Source organism: Heterodontus francisci, chromosome 16 (genome assembly GCF_036365525.1).
Source record: "Heterodontus francisci isolate sHetFra1 chromosome 16, sHetFra1.hap1, whole genome shotgun sequence".
In the NCBI taxonomy this organism is placed as follows: Eukaryota; Metazoa; Chordata; class Chondrichthyes; order Heterodontiformes; family Heterodontidae; genus Heterodontus; species Heterodontus francisci.
This window is the reverse complement of record NC_090386.1, coordinates 53,880,994-53,905,129: the sequence shown is the minus strand read 5'-3', so window position 1 is coordinate 53,905,129 and position 24,136 is coordinate 53,880,994. Positions and strand designations below refer to the sequence as shown.

The following is a 24,136-nucleotide window of genomic DNA, read 5'->3' as shown; positions in this document are numbered from 1 at the left end:
ATGTGAAGGGATTTATAAACACAGGTTCTGGGGTAATAACTAGAGTGATTAAAATGCCTCAGGTGACCTTGCATCTGCTTTTGTTGTCCCTTGGGTTATAGCTATACGGTTACGTTTGAGTTAATGAAAAGTTGTCCTGGGTGCACAAAGTGAAAATGGCAGTATGATTTGAATATTCGATCACAGTCTGACACCTTATTGAATCTACCAGAGAGGTTCTTAAACTGTAGTATTTAAACTTTGATATTTATTTCATCACAAATATATACACTCCACACTAGCCTGTGTGTCTCCTTCAAAAGCTATGCTATATCTGATCTCAAGTCACTCCCACATGATGTGGGTGGTAAACTTTACACACACTCAAGATTAACCCTTTCATACACGCTACAATATGAGATACCCACCAAGTGATCATTCCACACTAGTTAACAGTACGACTTCAGTCCTGTGTGAAGCCACATCCTTAAAAGACTGTGGCATTTTAGCATTGCAAATGAATTTAAAAATTTGTAATTATAAATTAATTATAATCCTGATTTGTTTGGTCACTGAAATGAAAATAGTTTAAATTGACTGAGTAGGAATGTGGATCCATAGCGCCATCTGTCTCTAAAGAGTGCTCCTAGCATAATTTAATTGTTTAATGTGTTTAAATGTTTAATTTGCTATGCAATGAATGACAGGAAACATTGTTTAATGTAATGATGCAATGATGCTGTAGTTCATGTTTTGATGTGAAGTGACTTCCATGTTGCATCAACACAAAAGCTGTTTTTCACGACAAATTGGATATTCTCAAGCACATCGGCTTTGCACTGCTGTTTAATTGCAACTGGTGTAAAAGGTTCCCTGGCAGTTCAACATCTCCAACTTTCAAAAAAAAAGTTAGCAAACACCTGACGGTAGAGCAGTACTGTAGGATATTCTTAGGTGAAATTCTAACATGCTTAAATGAGAAACATTAAATAGTAGGGGCAGTTTATGACCCTTTTCAGGTGAGGTACAGCTATGCATGTCTAAACAAGCCAATATGTTACCATGCCCTTTGCATGTGCATAATACATTTTATTTTCTTGTCCGTAGTTATCTTCAATTACAAGAAGAAAAATAAAAGTAAAGGACAGAAATGATCCATTCAACACATGGTCAAAGAGAAAGCCAATACTCGCATTGGTAAAGTCAACTTCTTTTCTGGACCTCATTCTTTCCAATATGCACATTGTAAACCTCCATTCCTCCCTCCAATCTTACAGCCAAGGCCTCTCTCCCTCTCCCAATCCCAGCTCTGAACCGGCCATCACTCACCTGGTAGCCTTTCTTGTGGAATTACCATCATGATGTGGATATTGGTCTCTCTACTTGGCTCCATCCTGCTTACCTGGGGCTTGAGCTGCTGCAGACAGAGAAACCACTCTCCACTTGCACACATAAATTCTAGGTGATTCACTTGTGTTACCTGAGGGGCTACCTCTGTTAAAAAGGCCATTCCTAATTTTCTATTTAACAAATGATAGAGAATAAATCTTAGTTGAACTATTTGTCAACTATTACTTTATTTTTTATTTATTTTTATTTAGAGATACAGCACTGAAACAGGCCCTTCGGCCCACCGAGTCTGTGTCGACCAACAACCACCCGGCCGGGTTATTCATATATAAGGAGAAAGAGGGTAACTAGAGAAAGGATTGGCCCACTAAAGGACAAAGGAGGAATGTTATGCTTGGAGTCAGAGAAAATGGCTGAGATTCTAAACGAGTACTTTGCATCGGTATTCACCGAGGAGAGGGACATGACGGATGTTGAGGTTAGGAACAGATGTTTGATTACTCTAGGTCAAGTCGGCATAAGGAGGGAGGAAGTGTTGGGTATTCTAAAGGGCATTAAGGTGGACAAGTCCCCAGGTCCGGATGGGATCTATCCCAGGTCACTGAGGGAAGCGAGAGAGGAAATAGCTGGGGCCTTAACAGATATCTTTGCAGCATCCTTAAACACGGGTGAGGTCCCGGAGGACTGGAGAATTGCTAATGTTGTCCCCTTGTTTAAGAAGGGTAGCAGGGATAATCCAGGTAATTATAGACCGGTGAGCCTGACGTCAGTGGTAGGGAAGCTGCTGGAGAAGATACTGAGGGATAGGATCTATTCCCATTTGGAAGAAAATGGGCTTATCAGTGATAAGCAACATGGTTTTGTGCAGGGAAGGTCATGTCTTACCAACTTAATAGAATTCTTTGAGGAAGTGACAAAGTTGGTTGATGAGGGAAGGGCTGTCGATGTCATATACATGGACTTCAGTAAGGCGTTTGATAAGGTTCCCCATGGCAGGCTGATGGAGAAAGTGAAGGCGCATGGGGTCCAGGGTGTACTAGCTAGATGGATAAAGAACTGGCTGGGCAACAGGAGACAGAGAGTAGCAGTAGAAGGGAGTTTCTCAAAATGGAGACGTGTGACCAGTGGTGTTCCACAGGGATCCGTGCTGGGACCACTGTTGTTTGTGATATACATTAATGATTTGGAGGAAAGTATAGGTGGTCTGATTAGCAAGTTTGCAGACGACACTAAGATTGGTGGAGTAGCAGATAGTGAAGGGGACTGTCAGAGAATACAGCAGAATATAGATAGATTGGAGAGTTGGGCAGAGAAATGGCAGATGGAGTTCAATCAGGGCAAATGCGAGGTGATGCATTTTGGAAGATCCAATTCAAGAGTGAACTATACAGTAAATGGAAAAGTCCTGGGGAAAATTGATGTCCAGAGAGATTTGGGTGTTCAGGTCCACTGTTCCCTGAAGGTGGCAACGCAGGTAAATAGAGTGGTCAAGAAGGCATACGGCATGCTTTCCTTCATCGGACGGGGTATTGAGTACAAGAGTTGGCAGGTCATGTTACAGTTGTATAGGACTTTGGTTCGGCCACATTTGGAATACTGCGTGCAGTTCTGGTCGCCACATTACCAAAAGGATGTGGATGCTTTGGAGAGGGTGCAGAGGAGGTTCACCAGGATGTTGCCTGGTATGGAGGGCGCTAGCTATGAAGAGAGGTTGAGTAGATTAGGATTATTTTCATTAGAAAGACGGAGGTTGAGGGGGGACCTGATTGAGGTGTACAAAATCATGAGAGGTATAGACAGGGTGGATAGCAAGAGGCTTTTTCCCCCAGAGTGGGGGATTCAATTACTAGAGGACACGAGTTCAAAGTGAAAGGGGAAAAGTTTATTGGGGATATGCGTGGAAAGTTCTTTACGCAGAGGGTGGTGGGTGCCTGGAACGCGTTGCCAGCGGAGGTGGTAGATGCGGGCACGATGGCGTCTTTTAAGATGTATCTAGACAGATACATGAATGGGCAGGAAGAAAAGAGATACAGACCCTTAGAAAATGGGCGACATGTTTAGATAGAGGATCTGGAGCGGCGCAGGCTTGGAGGGCCGAAGGGCCTGTTCCTGTGCTGTAATTTTCTTTGTTCTTTGTTCACCCATTTATACTAACACTACAGTAATCCTGTATTCCCCATCACTTCCCTACACTAGGGGCTATTTACAATGGCCAATTTACCTATCACCTGCAAGTCTTTGGATGTGGGAGGAAACTGGAGCACCCGGCAAAAACCCACGCAGACACAGGGAGAACTTGCAAACTCCGCACAGGCAGTACCCAGAATCGAACCCAGGTCCCTGGAGCTGTGAGGCTGCGGTGCTAACCACTGCACCGCCCATAATTGGCCGCCCACTATTGGCAACTATTGTCACTATTACACTAGTTAATATAGTGAGAGAGAAAATGCATCTTGTGCAAAGGCAGACTGATGCTGCAATTTGTTAATATAATGTATAAGTGGAAAAGAAAAGAAAAGGAGGAATGAGGAAAGGGCATTTAGCCATCAAAGCTCATCCATTTATTGCATTAATTGTCCCAAAGCATCCAATTGTAATTCTAACACCCTCAGTAGTTTTGGGTTTATGACCGTAAATGATTACAAACATTTATCACTGTTTGAGTCAAGTAGGTTCACCGGATATATATTTAAATTTACTTTTCACTATTTGCAGGTGTGTTTTGAATTTTTTTTGTTGTCCTTGGAAGAACAGTACGATATGTATCCTGGCAAGAATATTTATCAAAGGCACCAGATGTATACTTAACCTTTTCTCCTTCATTTCTGGTCAAGGAACCATCTGGGGTTTACCAACCATTCTATGCCTAAATTTGACTTGCATCAACCAGCTCAGAATGTATTTGCATATATACCACTACTCTCCAATCAATATACAGACAAGCTGCCAAATGAATGAATTAGCCTTTTCTTGCAAAAGAGGAGTCCAGACAAGAAGTCATGAACTAACAATTATTTATTTACCTCAAAATCATAATTAGCAGCACTTACATGTATACACTGAGTATGAAAATAATTAGTAGAGTTAATTGACAAAATAAACAACAAAGCTTACAAAGGCAGTTCAGTTACATCATTCAGCATTTGTTTTTGCTTGCTGATTATCAATTTACAGTTGAGATCAGTGTCTGAAAATGGGGAGATTAATTTAGGATTAGACTCCTTAAACAAGTTAACAACCTTAGATAACCAGTCTACTGGATAAAGTCCAAAAGCTTGTGGTTAGAATTGTTCGCAGTACTTATACAACCTCACTCTTATGACCTAGCAGGGATGAACTGGCTGCCTCATCTTCCTCTGAGAGGATGATATTAGCCTTCAGAGACGTCAGAGTAGTGATCCCACATCTGTAGAGGTGCTATGTGTTCCTCTTGGATTTTCTGCTCTTGGATGAATCCACTTTATGTGCTGGTAGCTGAACTAGCTGGCTTAATCTCATGTCCTTTCATCTCAGAGAAACCTATACATCTAAATTAGATACTTATCTGGCTGTATCTTAAGGGTACACTCTTAACTGCTATAATCTCACTCAGTCTGCCAGAGATTCTCCCTTTGACTTTCCATCTTTTACAGAGATAGCCTTCTGCATAGAGACTATTTACGAACTAAAGAGTGTTATTTAAAAAAAGTCAAAATATCATATAATCTAGATTTTCAAAGAAACCTCAACTCAACCAGTCTGAGTAGTATGTGTTAAAAGAGTTCACTTCTTTTGGTAATCATCTCAGCCATGTTAGTACCCCAAATGATGATCTAGCCAAGTCAGATAGCGATTTCACTCCAGTCTCCTAGCAAAGAGTTCTTCTATACTCTTTGATAAGGAGTGCTACAATTATCTCTTGTAACTAGTTATCTCTGGGCCTATTGCCTTCAAGGCTCATGTTTCCCTGGTTTCTGCGAGAATGTCTTTTTTCATATAAGCATTCATGGTTTTAATTAACATTAATCTTTCTGGTTTCTCCATAGTTCATTCTGAATACTTACTCCAATTTGATGATAAAGGATTTCCCAAGACATCTAGAAGAATTTTTGTTTCTATTGTACCTCCTGTGTATGAAGAGAGTCTCCAGGAGGGATTGTGTTGATCCCATTATTGAAAGATACCTAGCCCTTTGGACAATGGGTGCCTCTTCAGAAATCCCTCTTTATTTTGCTTTCTTGAAGAATGTGACTAGAATGCAGGGATGCTGATAAACTAATGAACATATTTGAAGGACTGCTCTTCTCTGCCCTTACCCTCCCAACCAAGTTTAAAAGGAAAAAGATGTACTTAATAAAGTAAGTTCTGGCTTGGCCAGAAAAAAAACATTCCAAGACTTCACCATGGAGGCAGTGACTTAAGAGTTGTGCCACATGCTGAAAGAGGACATGCAGTCACCCCTCATTAACTACTGAATGAAAAGATCACTGAAACCCTTTTTGCCTTGGGCCCATTCCAGCCTATCACAGGGGACATCAACTATACAGTTAAACTGCAGTTTAAATAAGCATAAATCAGTTGACTGAAATGATGTTTCCCATAGCAAGAAACTTCAAAAAGCAATTTCCCAGTGGGCAACCAGAAACGGGAGAGGCCTAGGTTTTGCCTGGACAGCACAGATGTCATAATTTGCATGTTCGTGCTGACAATAATGGAACCTTCATCTACAACAAGGACTTGCACTAGATAAATACGAGGAACAATGTGCACAGGATCAATCAAGTGAATGTCCTCTTTTGTGGCAGCAGTCATAATACCTTTATTTTAGAAGAATTGACTGTGCCTGCATTGTGTAACCCCAGAAAACAAAAAGTGCAAAGCTGGCTGCGTGGAAACCAAAGCTACTCACCCCAGGCCTGGGTTGCAACAGTTGTGCAAAACTCCAAAACCGGGTGACCACGAGTATAATTAAGTTCATGTGTTAACAACAGCCATTATTGAAAATACTAACAATATGGTGGAGTCTTGGATGCTTTGATAGATCTGGGGGTTTCCTACAGGCTCGCCAAAATGTCACACATGGTCATGGTTTACTGTACACTAAAACTTTTTTTGCAACATAGAAAAAACATGGAGCTCTCAGGGAAGGCGGCTCTCGGACTTCTGAGACTGAGAATATTTTTAAGAACGCGGATGTTGTTGGTAACTCCCAATTTGCCAACTGCCAGAGCTGCTTATTAGGATCTAATTGCACCTTAGACTCTGCAGGAACAGTGTTCTCTACATCTTCACCCTTCCCTCAACAAATGCAGTCAACTACAGATTTTCCAACTCCCAAAAATACTACTTCTTTTAAAATGCCATTATATTTTATTTCCCAAAATGGGCTCTGCAGGTCTCATGCTCATCACTCCAGTGTCTCCCTCCTGTGTGTCTGATGTGTTCAGTTACCTAATATATTGCTTCTTGTGATGGTTTTTCCAGTGAATGGAGCACAGGAGATGGCTGGCAGCTTTATTTCTGTCAAAGACTCAAGATAGTGGTGCCCCCCCATCTTCTGTAAGAGTCTAAAATGGCCCAACTGCAACGTTGACACCTTTTTGACAGCTGCAAGGCAGTCCTGCCCAAACATACTTTGCAGCATGCATGCAGGCATTGAATGGTGGTGACAGAAGGATAAAGATGTGTTGTCATTCCTTTACACAGCGTCATCATTTCATGTCTATCCCATTAAAGGACATTGTCTCAACACGCCAATTTATCTGAGTCTGCTCTGATGCAATGGGGGGAATCTTAGATCCTTTAAAAATAATCATGGGGCGGGACCCTTTCCGGGACCCTACGTTGCACTTGCCGGCAATGTGTCCTCTGGCACCATCTTCTGGGAGGTGGCTTCCTAATTGGCCACCGTCCTTAAGGTTCTGGAGGCTGCAGGCCTAAACAGATGCCTACAGCCTTGGAAGGACAGCAGCCCCACAAGCAGAGGTGGGCGCTGCTGCTGCTGCAGGATGGGGACCATCAAGCACCTCCATCTGGAGATACTCATTGAAGAGGTTTGTACATTTAGAAAAGAAAGTGGCCACAGTTGCCAGTCCACCACTTTTCAGGGAAAACCCAGCGACAGGATGGCCTTTGCCTGCTGGTGGGGGAAGGAAAAGCTGCTTCACAGGCCCTCCACAGCCAGCCACTTGCCAGGCTTTCACCTCAGTGGGAGGCGGGCTGTCCACCACCAGAAAGATCGCGGCGGCATCGCAATTTTCCCAGAAATGGGCAATTATTCAAATTGCCTACCAGTCGCTGGCAGATGGGTAGACCTTGGTTGTTTCACCGCCTCCGGCAAGATTGCCCAAAGGCAAGAATGCATCAGCATGCCAATCACCTTTCCTCCCAGTCCCACCTTCAAGTCCACCTTGGCCAGACCAAGCAGGAGTGCATTGTAATTGCTGAAGTTCCCATCAACAGCTGTCTAAATGTAAACTTCAAACCTGTCCACGTAGAGAAAAGAAGAAACACTAAAACTTGCATGATAACAATCTGAGCACTCCTGTGAGATACTGTGACTGGTATTATAGGGCCTGTCATATTGGGGATAACTGCTTCCCGTTTCCACTGTGCCTTTCTTCTACTCATTCAATCTCTGTACGTCACCCAGTGCAAAACACCATTGTTCCACAATGTTTCTGAGTTAGTGCTTTACAAGATTCGAGAGAGTGAATCAACCTGTTCAGAGGTGCTTTCTTCCAGGCCTCCTTGGCCCTGTGGCCGTCTCAGGAACTCCACCATTTTAACAGCAGGAGAGGTATAGCATTAGTCACATCATGATGAGAATCATAAATCAAGCAAGACATTGGAATGCTCAAGTTGGGCCACAGGAGCCTTGAGAGATCTGGAGGCTCTCAGAACCATTCGCCAACCAAGGTGGGTCATGGGTCACTATGGCATGCTGCGTCCATCACAACATAGCACAAAGAGAACTGGAGTTGCAGGAGAAATGTCAAAAGTCTCATTTGATGAGGAGGACAATAGTGAAGTAAATGCACAGCCAGTGGATCATATTACTATCCATGATGGAAGGGATGCTCTAATAGCTCGCAGGTTCATTTAGACCGACGTCAAATGGACCACTCTCGTGCAACCCTACCCACTTGTACAAACAGGCCTGTAACCCTTATTCCACTGGTCCCATGTCCCTCAAAGTGTGGCCATCAATACATATCTCCACCATCCACACCCATTAAATGAAAACCAGACTGTGAAATCACCATTAAAACATGGTGAGTTACAATCATTTTCAAGTGCTTCAGAAATTAATTCTTAAAAAGCAAACTAAAGGAACACTTATGTTTTAACCCTTCCTGATCTATATAGCCTTCCTCTTTCTATCCCTACCACTTCTATGTGATCCAACCCCAGTGGCTTCAGCAGAGATGGTGGTAGGCTACCGCGTATCTTTCTCATTCTCACTAAATGCTCGTGACTGACAATGTCCAGGTATTGGAGCCTGCAAGAGCCCTGCCACTGACTGCTTCTCCTGCATTTCTGCAAAGGGAATCCGGGGACCAGCTGGAATTGTTTCAGGAGGTGGCAATAGACCAGACATGCAGCTGTTGAGAAAGACCTGCACTTGCCTCAACAGTTCTGCTAACCTCCCTCCCTTGAAGGAGCAGGACATCAGTCCTACATGTCTGTGGGAAAGCTGAGTGCAGATCAGTGATGTTTTGAAAACTCCTATTTAGGCTGTCTACCACCTTGTCAAATCTGGTAGAGGGGCTTGCACCCTGTGTCTACACAGCCGCCATGCGAGTTTGCAGGCAGGCCACAATTGCTGGTTGCAGTAACTAACGTGAGCACCCTGCTACATTTTCAATGGAGCTTGCCACACGCTCCATGGTAGACTGCAGAATTTAAAAACCCTGCAACATCACCCCATGTGTCCAAAGTTGGACATCGCCATCTCTTTGGCACTATGGACATTGTGCCTGGCAGGACTTCCAATACCTCACATAGCTGCTGCCGTGCTTCCAGTATTCTCCTCTTCATTGCTGGCTGCTGGGTCCTGCATCTGTCGTGTTGAACATAGCTTGGATAGAATGGCAACATCCAGCATGTAAAGGCATGTTCCGAAGAAGGGTCACTGACCCGAAACATTAACTCTGCTTCTCTTTCCACAGATGCTGCCAGACCTGCTGAGTGATTCCAGCATTTCTTGTTTTTGTACTCTCCTCAGTTTGGCCATCACTCTCTGCTCATACTCAATTGTGCCATGAGAGTCAACAAGTGCTGTCCCATCTACTTGATGTAAGAGGCCCAACTGATGTGGTGCTATCTACACTGGAGCCTACATGTTTTTTGTGACGTTTCACCCAGAGCAGGTAGAGAGGTCCTGAGGAGTCATCATCTGCAGGCAGGGGCTTGTGGTCTTCTTGCGATATCCTGGAGGAAAGAAGAATATGATTAAGCGATGGTACTTTGTCAACATTGATATGCAGATGAATCACTTGATCAGAGTTGTTGATGCTCTGAAATCCAGGGAGGATGAAGTTACTTTGTGGGAATTGCCAGTCTGGTGGATTAATGCTTTCATCCTTCTCCACTTAACTGCCAATCTCATCATTTCCAATGCTCAGGGCGCTCCTGGTCTCGAGTAACTCCTCTGCTGGAGAAACTATGATCTCTAATGGCCCTCCACCAGTCCTGGTCCTCCTCTTCCTGGCAACCTACGAGTGGCTCTGAGGAATATACGCATCCAATAGATGCAGTGCACATGGTGAAGGTGAGAATCAGGCAGGCGCATAAGGATTGTTATTATGAGTGCCTATGTGGAACATGGTCATAATATCTTAGTATTTGAAATGAGAATAGATGGAGGTGAATGAGGTCAGTAGTGCAGCTACTGGGAGTGTGGAGGAAGAAAGCAGGAGCTGAACATGTAAAGGCAGTGAGAATGAGGAGCTGCATCAATCTACTCTGATCTGTGATGAAAGTAACTTGGGAATAAGGAGCAGTGAATGCAGTAGAATGATAAGACAGTGAGGTGTTTGGGGGTGGGGGTGCTGGTGGCTGTATTTCAAGATTTTGGTGCATATAGAGGTCTGCCAACCTGTTCTGACCTAGTCGGATTATTGAACCATTTGCGGCACTGAATCCACAAGCTCATGTTCACATTCCTGCTGCTGATGTCTTCTTGCACCTCCACTCAGGCATCCTTTGTGGTATCAGTAGGTTTCTTTTTCCCACTACTGGGAAACAGCATCTCTCTGCTGGCCCTTAAAGCACAGAGCAGATCAAGGGAAGCATCTGAAAAACTTCCCTTTTTTGCAGCCATCTCCATTCCTCCTCTTCTTTCCTCCTTGTAGAAGCTTCCTGATCTGTGTCTCCATTTCAATTCTGCACTGGGCCTTCAAATAAGCACCGGGAAATTACATCATACAGGTTTGAGTCATGTCTCGACACATAGTGGAGGTGCCAATCCTGGAAGCAATATTCAAATGAGGACTGGCCGTTGAAGAAGCCTGGCAGATTTTATCTCATGATCGTGCAGGTCCATAACCCACTACTGCCAGTCCAATCTCCATTCCCAGCTCAGGGTTAGCATCAGGTCCATTTTCTATAGTTCTAATATTTAGTACTGGAATAAATCCAATGATCCAGTGAGATTAATGTATTTACTGTCACTCCACTAGGACTGGTGAATAGTGTGGAACAAGGTGAAGTGCACAAGAGGTGCCAGAAGAGTATGACTATAACATCAAAGGTAGGATTTGATGATAGGGCCATAATGCCACTGCAGCACTTTGCGGACAAGTGGTGGAAAGAATAGGCAGGTGGGCAGGCTTCAGTAAAGGGCAAGGTGTTGCCATCCATGAGCCATATTTCAGCCAAAGCCATAATGACAACATAGTCCAGCATAGAACGTGAATGGCAACGCCCTTGATCGCATTGGCAAGGACATTCTAAAGGGAAATACGGAGGAGTGATTATATACAAGCTAAACTTATCACCTGTGTTCACTGACCCACATTGGCTCCCCGACCAACATCTCAAATTTAAAATTCACATCCTTGTGTTCAAATCCCTCCATGGCCTCAGCTCTTTCTATCTCTGTAAACACTTCCAGTCAAACAACCCTCAGACAACGTAATCGTCTTCCAATTCCGGAATCTTAGGCATCCCCTACTAACTTCATCCCATAATTGGTGATTGTGACTTCACCATCCAGGCCCTAAACCTTTAGGAATTTCTTTCCTAAACCCCTCCTTCCTTTAACTTTTCTCTCCTACTTTAAAATCTTGATGCTTTAGTCATAATCTTCCAAAACTCTCTTGATTCAGAAATTGTCTCCTTGGATTGGAAAATTGCCAATATCACTCCATTATTTAAGAAGAGTGTGAGAGAGAAACCTAGACATTATAGACCTATTTAGTCTAATGTTTGTTGTGGGTAAATTACTAGAAACTAGAATTGATTAATAGGGATAGACTGACTGAGCACTTGGACAAATATGAACGGATGAGAAATCATCAGCATGGCTTTGTAAGGGGCAAGTTATGTCTAAAAAACCCAATTGAATGTGGTAGATGAGGCTGTTTCTGTGGATGCTATTGATATGGACTTCCAAGACATTTGGCAAGGTCCCACACAAGTGACTGTTAGCAAAAATTAAAGTGCATGGCAACCTATTGACATGGGCAGGAGTCAGAGATAAGGATAATGGGTAAGTACTCTATTTGGCAGGATGTAACTAGGTGTCTCCCAGGGATCTATACTAGCACAGTTAGTGTAGATGCAAGCAGAAAGTTGCAAAGGGGTATTGATAGATTAAGCTAGTGGGCAAAGCTGGCAAATGGAGCTCAATGTGGGGAAGTGTGAAATCATCTGCTTTGGCTCTGAGGAGGATAAGAATATTTTCTAAATAGTAAAAAGCTAGAAACTGTGGAAGAACAGAGATTTAGGGGTCTATGCACAGAATTCATAAAGAAACTAGAGGGCAGATACAAAGATAATTAAAGGCTAAAGGTTTTCTACAGTTGCATAAAGCTCTGGTAAGACCACATCTGGAGTACTACTTTCAGTTTTGGGCACCATACCGCAGGAAGGACATACTGCAGCATACATTCACTAGAATGATACTGGGGTAAAAGGATCAAATTATGTTAGGCTGCGTAGATTAGGCTCATATTCCTTTGAATACAGAACATTAAGGGGCAATCTAATTGAGGTGTTTTATGATGATTAAAGGGATAGGACAGAGCGCGAGAGAGAGAGAAAATATTTTCTCTCGTGAGCACGTCCAGAACAAGGGGGCATAACCTTAAAATTTGAGCTGTGTCATTCAGGGGTGATGTCAGGTAGAACTTATTCACACAATAGACGGTGGAAATTGCTCCCACAAGAAGCTGTTGAGGCTAGGTCAATTGAAATTTTTAAGACCAAGTGATATATTTTTGTTAGGAAAAGGTATTAAAGGATTTGGAACCAAGGTGATTAAATGAAATTAAGATACAGATCAGCCATGATCTATGAATTGTGTTACAGGCTGAACGGGCTGCATAGCCTGCTCCTTCTTGTTCCTATTAACTGCTTCCCAATTAATTTTGAGCAATCACTAGTCACACTGCATAAAACAATACACATTAGTGTAATGATCACATCCCAGGTATGCAGATAATAAAATCCTAGAGAAAGGTACTGCTTGTACATTGTTGAATGCAATTCCATTCAACAGTTACAATAAATGAGAAATTCCCATTCTCAAAAGTTTAAAATATTTATCTTTTAAAATGTGCTTCCCAATTGTTTAATGGATATATTCACTACCTATATTAAATAAGCCACACACAACAGAAGGCAGCATTTGATCTGCTCTGTGACAAGTTGAATAATCTCAGGTGGGCAAAAGCAGGAATGCTGTATGTGGTCTCAGCAACTACGGTAGGGTGAAAGGAAGAAATAAAACAGATTGCCTACCCTAACTGTGATCCATTGAACCCAAATGGAAGGGCACATTAGGAAGGATCTGGCTTTGCCAGATTGAAGAGCATCAAAACTCACATGCATGAAATACTTGAGTGAAGAACAGTACCTGTACAACTAGCATGAGTCAGCACTTCAAAAAGGACACAAGGGTAGGAAAGGTTTTATAAACACATCTTACATATATCTTAATGTTAGTGATCAGATAAATAAGAGAGATAATTCATCTGTCAGTTTGAGGAACTTATCTAGAAATCAGGTTGCAATAGAAAAGTTCAACAGCTAGTTAAAACTGAATATGATTAAATACTTGTTTACAGATGGTGCCAGCAAAAAATTGAATCCATCAATTTTTAGATGTGTGCGCTATAAAACTCGGCTACCACAACTGACATTATAGCCTATGGACAAGGAGGGATTCCCGAACCTCATAACTAAGGAGAGTCAAAAGTTAAGAGCATTCAGCGTGGTAAACTCAGAAAAGAATAATTCAGTATTACCAGTACATAAGGTGTTAACTTAGGGATCAGACACAAATTTAACTTCTTGGCTTAAAAGAAACAATCAGGATTTAGCATTGCCAGGCACACAGTTTTATTCATACAAGCCATCATAAAATTATTTAACAGTCTTCAACAAAAAAAAATGCATGGGTAAGCCAAGGGATACCAGAACAGGATCAGAGTTCCCATGAGAAAATACACACTTGCTCACCTATTGTAAGTAATTATGAAACACCATCACATTAGAAAAAGGCCAGAGAAAATTGCACATCAATAACAAGGCTAGTTTGTACAAATATTTGACAGTTTTACATTAAATCCTCCAGCATCAAATATTGCAGACTGTTGTTTCCCATTCACTTTTGGTTACAACATATTTGTCTGCTCCAGGTGCTAAACCATCATTTCATTTTCTGTATCACTGGTATGATTTTTTTTTTGATTAAAGCAGCTTAAATGTACATAAATCAGCCCTTGAAAAATATAGCAGCAACTTAAATACCTTAAGGTACATGTTGTAGTAGAAGAGATCACAGTGTGCATTTGTATTTCAACAGAATTTTCATTCTGCAACCTGCGTATTTTCAAAATATTCTCAGCATAGATTTTTCCAGGGCTGATCATGCATCGTTATTCCAGATTATATAATTCATCTGTATGGGGGATAAATTTTGCCAGATTTGAAATTGAGCTGGTTATTTGGGTGGAAATTGTGCATCTTATTCTTGTTGCATAAATCCTGATGATAAACAGCCCTGCAATCTTCACAGGAGACCTTAGAACAGCTTACACAAGTGAACTTTGCACCAGGTTTGTCACAAAATCCACAGCGCAGTGTGCTGGTGCCCTTGGAACTGGGTAAGCGCTCTTGATACTGTGATGAGATAGAAAATACACATTTTTCTTTCAGAGCTGAACTCACAGAAAGATCATTCTGAACAGATGATGAGCGTGATAATATACCCACTGCTCTTGGATGTTCTTGTCTACAAGGGTAAAGTGTACACTCTCCATTGTCTTGGAACTGGTTACAAAGAACCTGGTCACATTTTTGGCAAGTTGAGGTACCGCTGGATATTCCACACAATTGGCATTTCAACGCAACTGCATTAGATACACTTTCTTTGGTAAAATGTGGAGTTTCATGGTACACACCTCTTGGGTCATTATTTTTTATCAACCTTGTACTGTGACTAGTTGTGTCCGCCCATCTCGGTGTTAAAGTGCTTCTAGGATCTTCAGCTGTGTAAAGATCCAGGTCATCAAGTGCATGGAAAGTAGTATTAAGATTGGTTTCTGCTCTCCAGCTATCATTGGGAGACTGCAAGTATTCCTCTGACCCTAAACGAGGGGAACTTGACATAGCAAGAAGGGAAGGTGTAGGACGATAAATCTCATCAACCATGTCCTCAAAAGAAGAGCTATAAACCATCTCTTTTTTGTGATGCACAGGTGTCAGGTGAACTTTATTTAGCTGCTTCTCCAAATGATTTTCGTCAGTATCTAAAAGTAGTGAAGGCTTGTACATCAATTGTTTCATGTAACTGTTAGTTAACCGTTCACTGTCTGATCTTCGATAGTCCATTCGAGTCCCTGACGTATGCAAGCCTTCCATCAGTCTTCGTTGTCTTTTCAATGCATCAATGCAACCTCTCACATCTTCTGTGCTGTTCTTTCGTTCTTCAATTACATTAAGCTCTGAATAGCCCTTACCTTTTATTTGTGAACAGATTTCAAGTAAGTTTTCGCATTCAATTCCAGCCAAGAAGAGCTCAAAGGACATCAATTTCACACGGTTAGTGTTTACTTTGTTTTTCAGTTCGTACATTTCCTTTTCATGGTAGTACCCTATATGATACAGGATATTCCAAATATCATCGTCACACAATGCAGATTTGATATAGTAGACAAAATGGCCCGTGAAGGTCTAGAACAGAAAGAAAAGTTGAGTGAGTCATGTTTTTAGCATTTCACACGTTAACTTTCCCGACATGGTTGTTATTTTTCATGCAGCTCCCTTTAAAAGGGAGTGAAAGTGGATACAACATGTACACTCAATTATTAAGACAGGCATGGGATTCAAACTTGAACTCAGTTATGAACTTGAGGATTTAGTAAAGAAGTGTAGCAATCTGCAATGATGTGATTCAATTATTTTGCTCCATGTAAAAAAAAACAGTAAAGCCTTTTTAAAAAAAAATTAGGAGGGCATACCAAACGAACTCCAAAACATTTCACTGTTCTAATCAGCATTTAAACAACGGATAGCCAAATGAGAAAAGCTTTTCTAAAGGTAAAATCCCAGAAATAATTTGGGCAAGAGCTTTGAAGTTATTTAACTTCTCCAACTCCCAGAAAATACTCTATTTTAGCAAATTGCATATTTCCCCCTTTTGATTCCCAACCAGTATTATATTTCACTAAACATTTGTGTTGCTTTCAATCACTCACAAATTGTTATGACCGAGACGGGAGGACTGCACTGTCTTTTCTAATTCCACTTTTGCCACAGGTCACAACATCTATTTAAATGTTTACCCGGTTACCAATACAGCCAATCATATACTTAATTTCTTATCCCCGAATAAAATACACCAACCAGATTTCTTAAACAAAATTATCATAAAGGCAAAATACTGCAGATGCTGGAAATCTGAAATAAAAACAAGAAATGCTAAAAATACTCAGCAGGTTTGGCAGCATCTGTGGAGAGAGAAGCAGAGTTAATGTTTCAGGTCAGTGACCCTTCTTCAGTTTATTATTAACCAGTAACAAAGCAATGCATTAACACACCGATTAAAATATGAATGTTCCCTATTTTAAAATTCCCTAATTACACTCACACATGCTGGAAAAAACACACAAATTCACTCTGCAGCGGTCTGTTACAAAAAAAACTACTTTGGCCAAATACTTGGTGATAAAGGAGGAAGATATGGAAGGAAGTCAGTTGTCTCTTTTTGGTCTAGCATCTGGGCACACAGAGACAGATCACTGGGTTCGTTTCAGAAACGGTCCGTTCTAGAGAATTATTCTAGTAGGCTTTCTAGGAGAAATGTGGCATCAAGGTTTTCAGCTCCTCAGGAGCTATACGGCACTAGGGATTTTTTTGCTCTTCTACACTGAATCTTGGCAGGATTTCTTCAAAAAGGCAGAGGTGGTGAGCTGCATGATTTCTTTTTTCCTTGGTAGGAAAACACCAACTGTCTTCAAACAGTTCTCATTACAACTAACTGAAAACAATGTCCAAACCCCAAATAGAGAGAGTCGACTTCTTGACCTCCATAAACCTAGACATGTGGCTTCTCTGTAACCAATTTTTCCCCAAGTCACCAAGCGTTCTGCTGTTTTCTGAGTCCAAATCACAGATGGCCTCCAGCATAGGTGGCTTTTAAACAACATCTTGTCCTGTCAGTGAACTTGGTAAAAAAAAAATCCATGGAATCTTTACAGTTTTAACACAAGTCCTTAAAAAATAAATTAAAAATAATGGAAGCACTTTCTTAACACAATTAAGACAGTTGACTACATATAAGCCTCTGAGCAGAAATTGTGAGTAATGTTACATTCAAGTCTGACTTGCTCTTTCTCTCGAAGCAGCTTTGAAATGGAGCTCCTTTGAGATTAGGCAATGTCATTTTGAAGAACAGAGAAGATACAGAGAAAATTCAGTAGTCAATAAAATTAGCAATTATGAGGATTACAGAAAAAGAACCAAGGAACAACTACTTGCATTTATATATCATTTGAGTGTAGAGAAACATCCCAAGGTGCTTCATGGACAAAGAAATGAACATATGGAGGCCTTTAGGGAAAGGGATGGGAGAGGTGATTCATTTTGTTGGAGATGCAGTTGAGAAGTATTTTAAAGGCAAGGAAAGAAAGAGATAGTGGCATAAAGATAAAAATATAGGCAGGAGTGGCAAAAAAATTAGACCAAGACTATCAAAATCTCTGCCAGCATGGGTGAGACAGATGGAAATGGAAATGCACAGCAGGGGACATAAAGCTGTAGAAAATTACAGAGGCACAGTGGTCTGATGTTGTGCAGAGAATTATAGATGAGTGCAAGAATTTAAAACTTGATTGGTATTGGGGGATAGAGAGCCAGTGTAGGATGGAGCGGTCAGCAAGGAGGACAAGATAAGGGCAATAGACTTTTAAATGAGCTGGAATTTATAGGTGCTGGCAAGGAGAGAAAAAACAAGTCTAAAGGTGGCAAAGGTATCGATAGGAATTTTGGTAATTCGAGATTTAGGCAATGTTGCAATGGTGGAAATAAGTGGCCTTGGTGATGGATAGTATTTGGAAGATCAGTTCTAGCTTGAGTAGGATTGTAAAGCTGTGCACTGCTTGAACTATGCCCAGGAAGCTTAATTTTTAGTAGGAGCCAAAAATGAAAGCTTTGGTCTTGTGTTCAATTAGAGGAAATTCTTGATAAACTTTTAAATTTACAGGAAGCCTCCTGATCCTTCATGTCTGTGCTAAACTCAAGATCCTTCCAAGGCTTGATTTTATAAAATAGCCCCATCTTGCTCCCTCCTTCAGGTAATTTATCCAGCATCGTTTTGTTAGCTGCACTTACTTTATTATCCATACCACTTGTGACAAAGCATTCCTATTTTAATGAATATCTCCTTTTTATGTTTTTTTTTTTTATTTGTTTCATGGGATGTAGGCATCACTGGCAAGGCCAGCATTTGTTGCCCACCCCAGTTGCCCTCGAGAAGGCGGTGGAGAGCTGCCTTCTTGAACTACTGCAATCCATCTGGTGCGGGTACACCCACAGTGGGGTTAGGAAGGGAGTTCCAGAATTTTGATCCAGCAACAGCAAAGGAATGGTGATATACTTCCAAGTAAGGACGTTGTGGGGGTTTGGAGTGGAAATTGCAGGTGGTGGCGTTCCCACGCATCTGCTGCCCTTGTTGTTCTAGGTGTAAGAGGTCGGTTTGGAAGGGCTGTTGAATTGCTGCAATGCATCTTGTATATAGTGTCCATGGCTGCCACTGTGTGTTGGTGGTAGTGGGAGTGAATGTTGCAGGTGGTGGATGGGGTGCCGATCAAGCGGGCCGCTTTGTCCTGCAGGGCGTTGAGCTTCCTGAGTATTATTGGAGCTGCACTCATCCAGGCAAGGGGAGAGTATTCCATCACACTCCTGACTTGTGCCTTGTAGATAGTGGACAGGCTTTTGGGAGTCAGGTGGGTTACCCGCCGCAGAATTCTCAGCCTCTGACCTGCTCTTGAAGCCACAGTATTTATGTGGCTGCTTCAGTTCAGTTTCTGGTCACCCCCAGGATGTTGATAGTGGGGGATTCAATGATAATGCTGCTGAATGTCAAGCGGGGATGGTTAGATTCTCTCTTGTTGGAGATAGTCATTGCCTGGCACAAGTGTTACTTGCCACTTATCAGCCCAAGACTCAATGTTGTCCAGGTCTTGCTGCATATGGACACAGACTGCTTCAGTACCTGAAGAGTTGTGAGTGGTACTGAACATTGTGCAATCAGCAGCAAACACCCCCACTTCTGACCTTATGACGGAGGGAAGGCCATTGATGAAGCAGCTGAAGATGGTTGTGCCTAGGACATTATCCTGAGGGATTCCTGCAGTGATGTCCTGGAGCTGAGATAATCGACCTCCAACAACCGTAACCTTTGTGCTAGTTATGACTCCAACCAATGGAGAGTTTCCCCCCCGATTCCCATTGACTTCAATTTGGCAAGGGCTCTTTAATGACTGTCAAATGCTGCCTTGATGCCAAGGGCAATCACTCCCACCTCACCTCGAGTTCAGCTCTATTGTCCAAGTTTGGACCAAGGCTGTAATGAAGTCAGGAGCCGAGTGGCTCTGGCAGAACCCAAACTGAGCATCAGTGAGCAGGTCGTTGCTGTTTTAAGTGGCACTTGATAGCACTGTCGAAGACACCTTCCATCACTTTGCTAATGATTGAGAGTAGACTGATGGGGTGGTAATTGACTGGATTGGATTTGTCCTGCTTTTTGTGGACAGGACATATCTGGGCAATTTTCCACATTGTCAGGTAGATGCCAGTGTTGTAACTGTACTGGAACAGCTTGGCTAGCAGCGCAGCTAGTTCTGCAGCACAAATCTTCAGTACTACAGCTGGGATGTTGTCAGGACCCAAAGCCTTTGCAGTATCCAGTGCCTTCAGCCTTTTCTTGATATCACATGGAGTGAATCAAATTGGCTGAAGACTGGTATGAGAGATCCTGGGGACTTCAGGAGGAGGCCGAGATGGATCATCCACTTTGTACTTCTGGCTGAAAATTGTTGCAAATACTTCAGCCTTTTCTTTTGCACTGATGTGCTGGGCTCCTCTATCATGGAGGATGGGGATATTTGTGGAGCCTCCTCCTCCAGTTAGTTGTTTTAACTGTCCATCACCATTCACGACTGGATGTGGCAGGACTGCAGAGCTTGGATCTGATCTGTTAGTTGTGGGATGAGTTAGCTCTGTCTATTGCAACCTGCTTCTGCTGTTTGGCATGCAAGTATTCCTGTGTTGTAGCTTCACCAGATTGACACCTCATTTTAGGCATGCCTGGTACTGCTCCTGGCATGCTGTCCTGCATTCTTTATTGAACAAAGGTTGATCCCTTGGGGCTCAATGGTAATGGTAGAGTGGGGGGCATGCTGGGTCAGGAGGTTACAGATTGTGGTTGAATACAATTCTGCTTCTGATGGTCCACAGCACCTCATGGATGCCCAGTTTTGAGCTGCCAAATCTGCTCTGAATCTATCACATTTAGCACAGTGGTAGTGCCACACAGCACGATGGAGGGTATCCACAGTGTGAAGACGGGACTTCCTTTTCACAAGGACTATATGGTGGTCACTCCTACCAATACGGTCATGGACAGATGCAACTGCAATATGTAGATTGATAAGGATAAGGCTTTTCCTTCTTGTTGGTTCCCTCACCACCTGCCACAGGCCCAGTCTGGCAGATATGTCCTTCAGGACTCAGCCAGCTCAGTATTCCTGGTGATGGACATTAAAGTCCTCCACCCAGAGTACATTCTGAGCCCTTGTCATCCTCAGTGCTTCTTCCAAGTGGTGTTCAACAAGGAGGAGCACGGATTCATCAGTTGAGGGAGGATGGTTGGCGGTAATCAGCAGATTTCCTTGCCCATATTCGATCTGATACCATGAGACCTCATGCAGTTCGGAGCCCATGTTGCAGACTCCCAAGGCAACTCCCTCCCGCCTGTATATCACTGTGCATCACCTCTGGTGAGTCTGCCCTGCCGGTGGGACAGGACATAACCAGGAAAGGTGATGGTCGTGTCTGGGACATTAGCTGTAAGGTCTGTTTGCGTGAGTATGACTTTGTCAGGCTGTTGCTCGACTTGTCTGTGGGACAGCTCTCCCAATTTTGACACAAGTCTCCATATGTCAGTAAGGGGGACTTAGCAGGGTCAGCAGGGCTGGATTTGCCGTGGTCGTTTCTGGTGCTTAGGTCGATGCCGGTTTTATTCCTTTTCAACTTTTGTGTAGTGGCTTTTGTATGACTGAATGGCTTGCTAGGCCATTTCAGAGGGCAGTTAAGAGTCAACTACATTGTCCATAGTCCATATCTTGAGACTATGACCACTTGTTTTCCAATTAGCTACCATAGAAATCATCTATATATGCCATGCAAAATCATTTTCTCATTTTTGACCATCTTGGTCAAATTCCCCTCACGAGAGTACCCAGCCCTCGTTGCTCTAGCTTTTCCTCATTCCTCATAATTAAAGTTCCTAATCCCCAGTATCATCCTGGCAAAAGTGTTGCACCCTTCTCCAGGTCATGAGGAGTCCAAGACTACAAAGCATTCCACACCAGGCCTGTCATTTTGCAAGAGTCTCCTTAACTGTTACTTATTAATTAATTCCTCAATATAAAAAAAAAAGTAAATTTCGGCATATGTTGGAAATCTGAAAAACAAAAAATGCTGGAAATACTCAGCATGTCAGGCAGCACCAGCTCGATGAAATTTCGGTTCCGATGCAAGGTGGCCGGACTGAAATATTAACTCTGTTTTCTTTCCACAGATGTCTGCCTGATCTTTGTATATAATCCTGTTTGCCTTAATGGATTTTCACCTCAATTCTGATAAGCTACTTTGAAAGGATAATGTATTTACAACCTTAAATCCAGTTGCTTCTCCACTGCATTAAAAAAAATCATTTAACGTATATTTTCATTTTCACTCATGCCCAAAATGTATTACCTTACTTTTTTTTGTATTAAGCTGCCCATTCTCCTAGCCTGGTTGTGTACTCTTTTACTCTTGTCAGCTATTTGCTATTCCTCACTATGTGGTATTTGATAAAAAGCAAAATACTGCAGATGCTGGAAATCTGAAATAAAAACAAGAAATGCTGGAAATACTCAGCAGGTCTGGCAGCATCTGTGGAGAGAGAAGCAGAGTTAACGTTTCAGATCAGTGACACTCTTCAAATATTGGCAAATATTAGAAATGTGAAAGGTTATAAGCAAGTGAAGCGGGGGTGGGGCAAGAGATAACAAAGGAGGTGGTGTAGATAGGACAAGGTCACAAATAGCTGACCAGAAGGTCATGGAGCAAAGGCAAACAATATGTTAATGGTGTGTTGAAAGACAAAGCATTAGTACAGATAGGGTGTTAACGGACTGAAAATTGAACAGCAACAAGTACAAATATGAAAAAAAAAAGCATATAAGCAAACTGAACTATGAAATAAAATAAAAACAAAAAAATATATAAAAAAGAAAAAAGTAACTAAAATAGAAGTAAAATGGGGGGCCCATCATGCTCTGAAATTACTGAACTCCATGTTCAGTCCGGCAGACTGTAGTGTTTCTAATCAGTAAATGAGATGCTGTTCCAGTTAACATCAACACAAGCTCGAGGAACACTGCAGCAATCCCAGGACACAGACGTGAGCACGAGAGCAGGGGGGTGTGTTGAAATGGCAAGCAACCGGAAGCTCAGGGTCATGCTTGCGGACTGAGCGGGGGTGCTCCGCAAAGCGGTCACCCAGTCTGCGTTTGATCTCCCCAATGTAGAGAAGATCACATTCTGTTCAATTTTTAGTCCGTTAACACCCTATCTGTACTTAGCTTTGTCTTTCAACACACCATTAACATATTGTTTGCCTTTGCTCCATGACCTTCTGGTCAGCTATTCTGTGACCTTGTCCTATCTACACCTTCTCCTTTGTTATCTCTTGCCCCACCCCTGCTTTACTTGCTTATAACCTTTCACATTTCTAATATTTGCCAGTTCTGAAGATGTGGTATTTAATATTTGACTTTGATATTCTTCCCCTTCACAACCTAATTCTGATCATTTATATACACATTTTCCAGAACAATGTTAGACAAGCAGTCTGATAGATACAAGCATGGGTCAAGAGAAGTGGTTCAGATGTAGAGCTGTGAGTATATGAATGTAAACTGATCTCCTGCTTATGGAATACCACACTAATGAAGTAGCATGTAAATAAGGAAGACTAGGACTAAGGATGAATCCTTGGGTAACTTTTCGGGGTTTGGTGGGAGGTGGGGGGAAAAAGAGGTGGCAATAAAATTATTTCTGGAGATATGCTGACTATAGGGGACAGGCAAGAGTGGAAACATACAAGGGCAACCCCACAAAGCTGGTCAACGCAAGAGGAAATGGAAGAGGATGAGGTGATCAGCCATGTTATATGCCATGGAAAATTCCAGTAGAACAAGGAATGTTCTGCAGTTATATTGGCTAGCAGCCAAGATCTGGAGTCAAGGTTAGCACATACAACCAGTTTATTTAATTGTCTGTAAAGAACTAAAGATTGCAGTAGTAATGGAAATATGAGAGAGACTCACAGCTAAAGTTATGCAAACACCTAGGGCAAAAAGAGATGGATTAGGAATGGTTAAACGATAAGTGTGTGTTGATGAAATAGGCTCTAAAAAGGTTGTGAACTGTTAGGACCTTGGAAACATCGTGCCACAGAAGGGAACATTATGTCAAGGATGAAAGTCCTACTTGCTTACTCTAGAATTTTGCTCGATTTACCTTCGAGATGGGAATTGAGGAAATAGAAATTTTACAGAAGGTTTCTGCAAGAGGTGAAATATGGTTATCATGGCAGAATCCATAATGGAACAGATTGTGTGTAGTCTGAAAAAGGAACACACTGTTTGGGTTGAACGGTCTTTTCTTGTTCCATGCTTTCTTGCAAGTTCTTAAAAAGCTCAACTTCCAAATGTTGATCAGTGACATGTTATCTAGTCTCTTCTGAAAAAGTACAGTGGATTGTTACAATCATCCACTGTCTCTGCTCTGCAGGAGATGGTTGTGGGGTGGTGGGGAGAAAGCA

At 42.2% G+C, this 24,136-nt stretch overlaps 1 protein-coding gene across 2 annotated transcripts in view; it reads right to left on the bottom strand.

Moving 5' to 3' along the window:
* Positions 1 to 4,358: 4,358 nt before the first annotated feature.
* The window catches only part of spata2 (spermatogenesis associated 2), a 46,784-nt gene continuing 27,006 nt past the window's right edge, over positions 4,359 to 24,136 (bottom strand). For both annotated transcript variants that reach the window (XM_068048203.1, XM_068048202.1), the window contains exon 3: positions 4,359 to 15,711. In XM_068048203.1, coding sequence (XP_067904304.1) covers positions 14,434 to 15,711 — 1,278 coding nt within the window. In that variant the 3' untranslated portion in view covers positions 4,359 to 14,433. The remainder of the gene's footprint in view (positions 15,712 to 24,136) is intronic.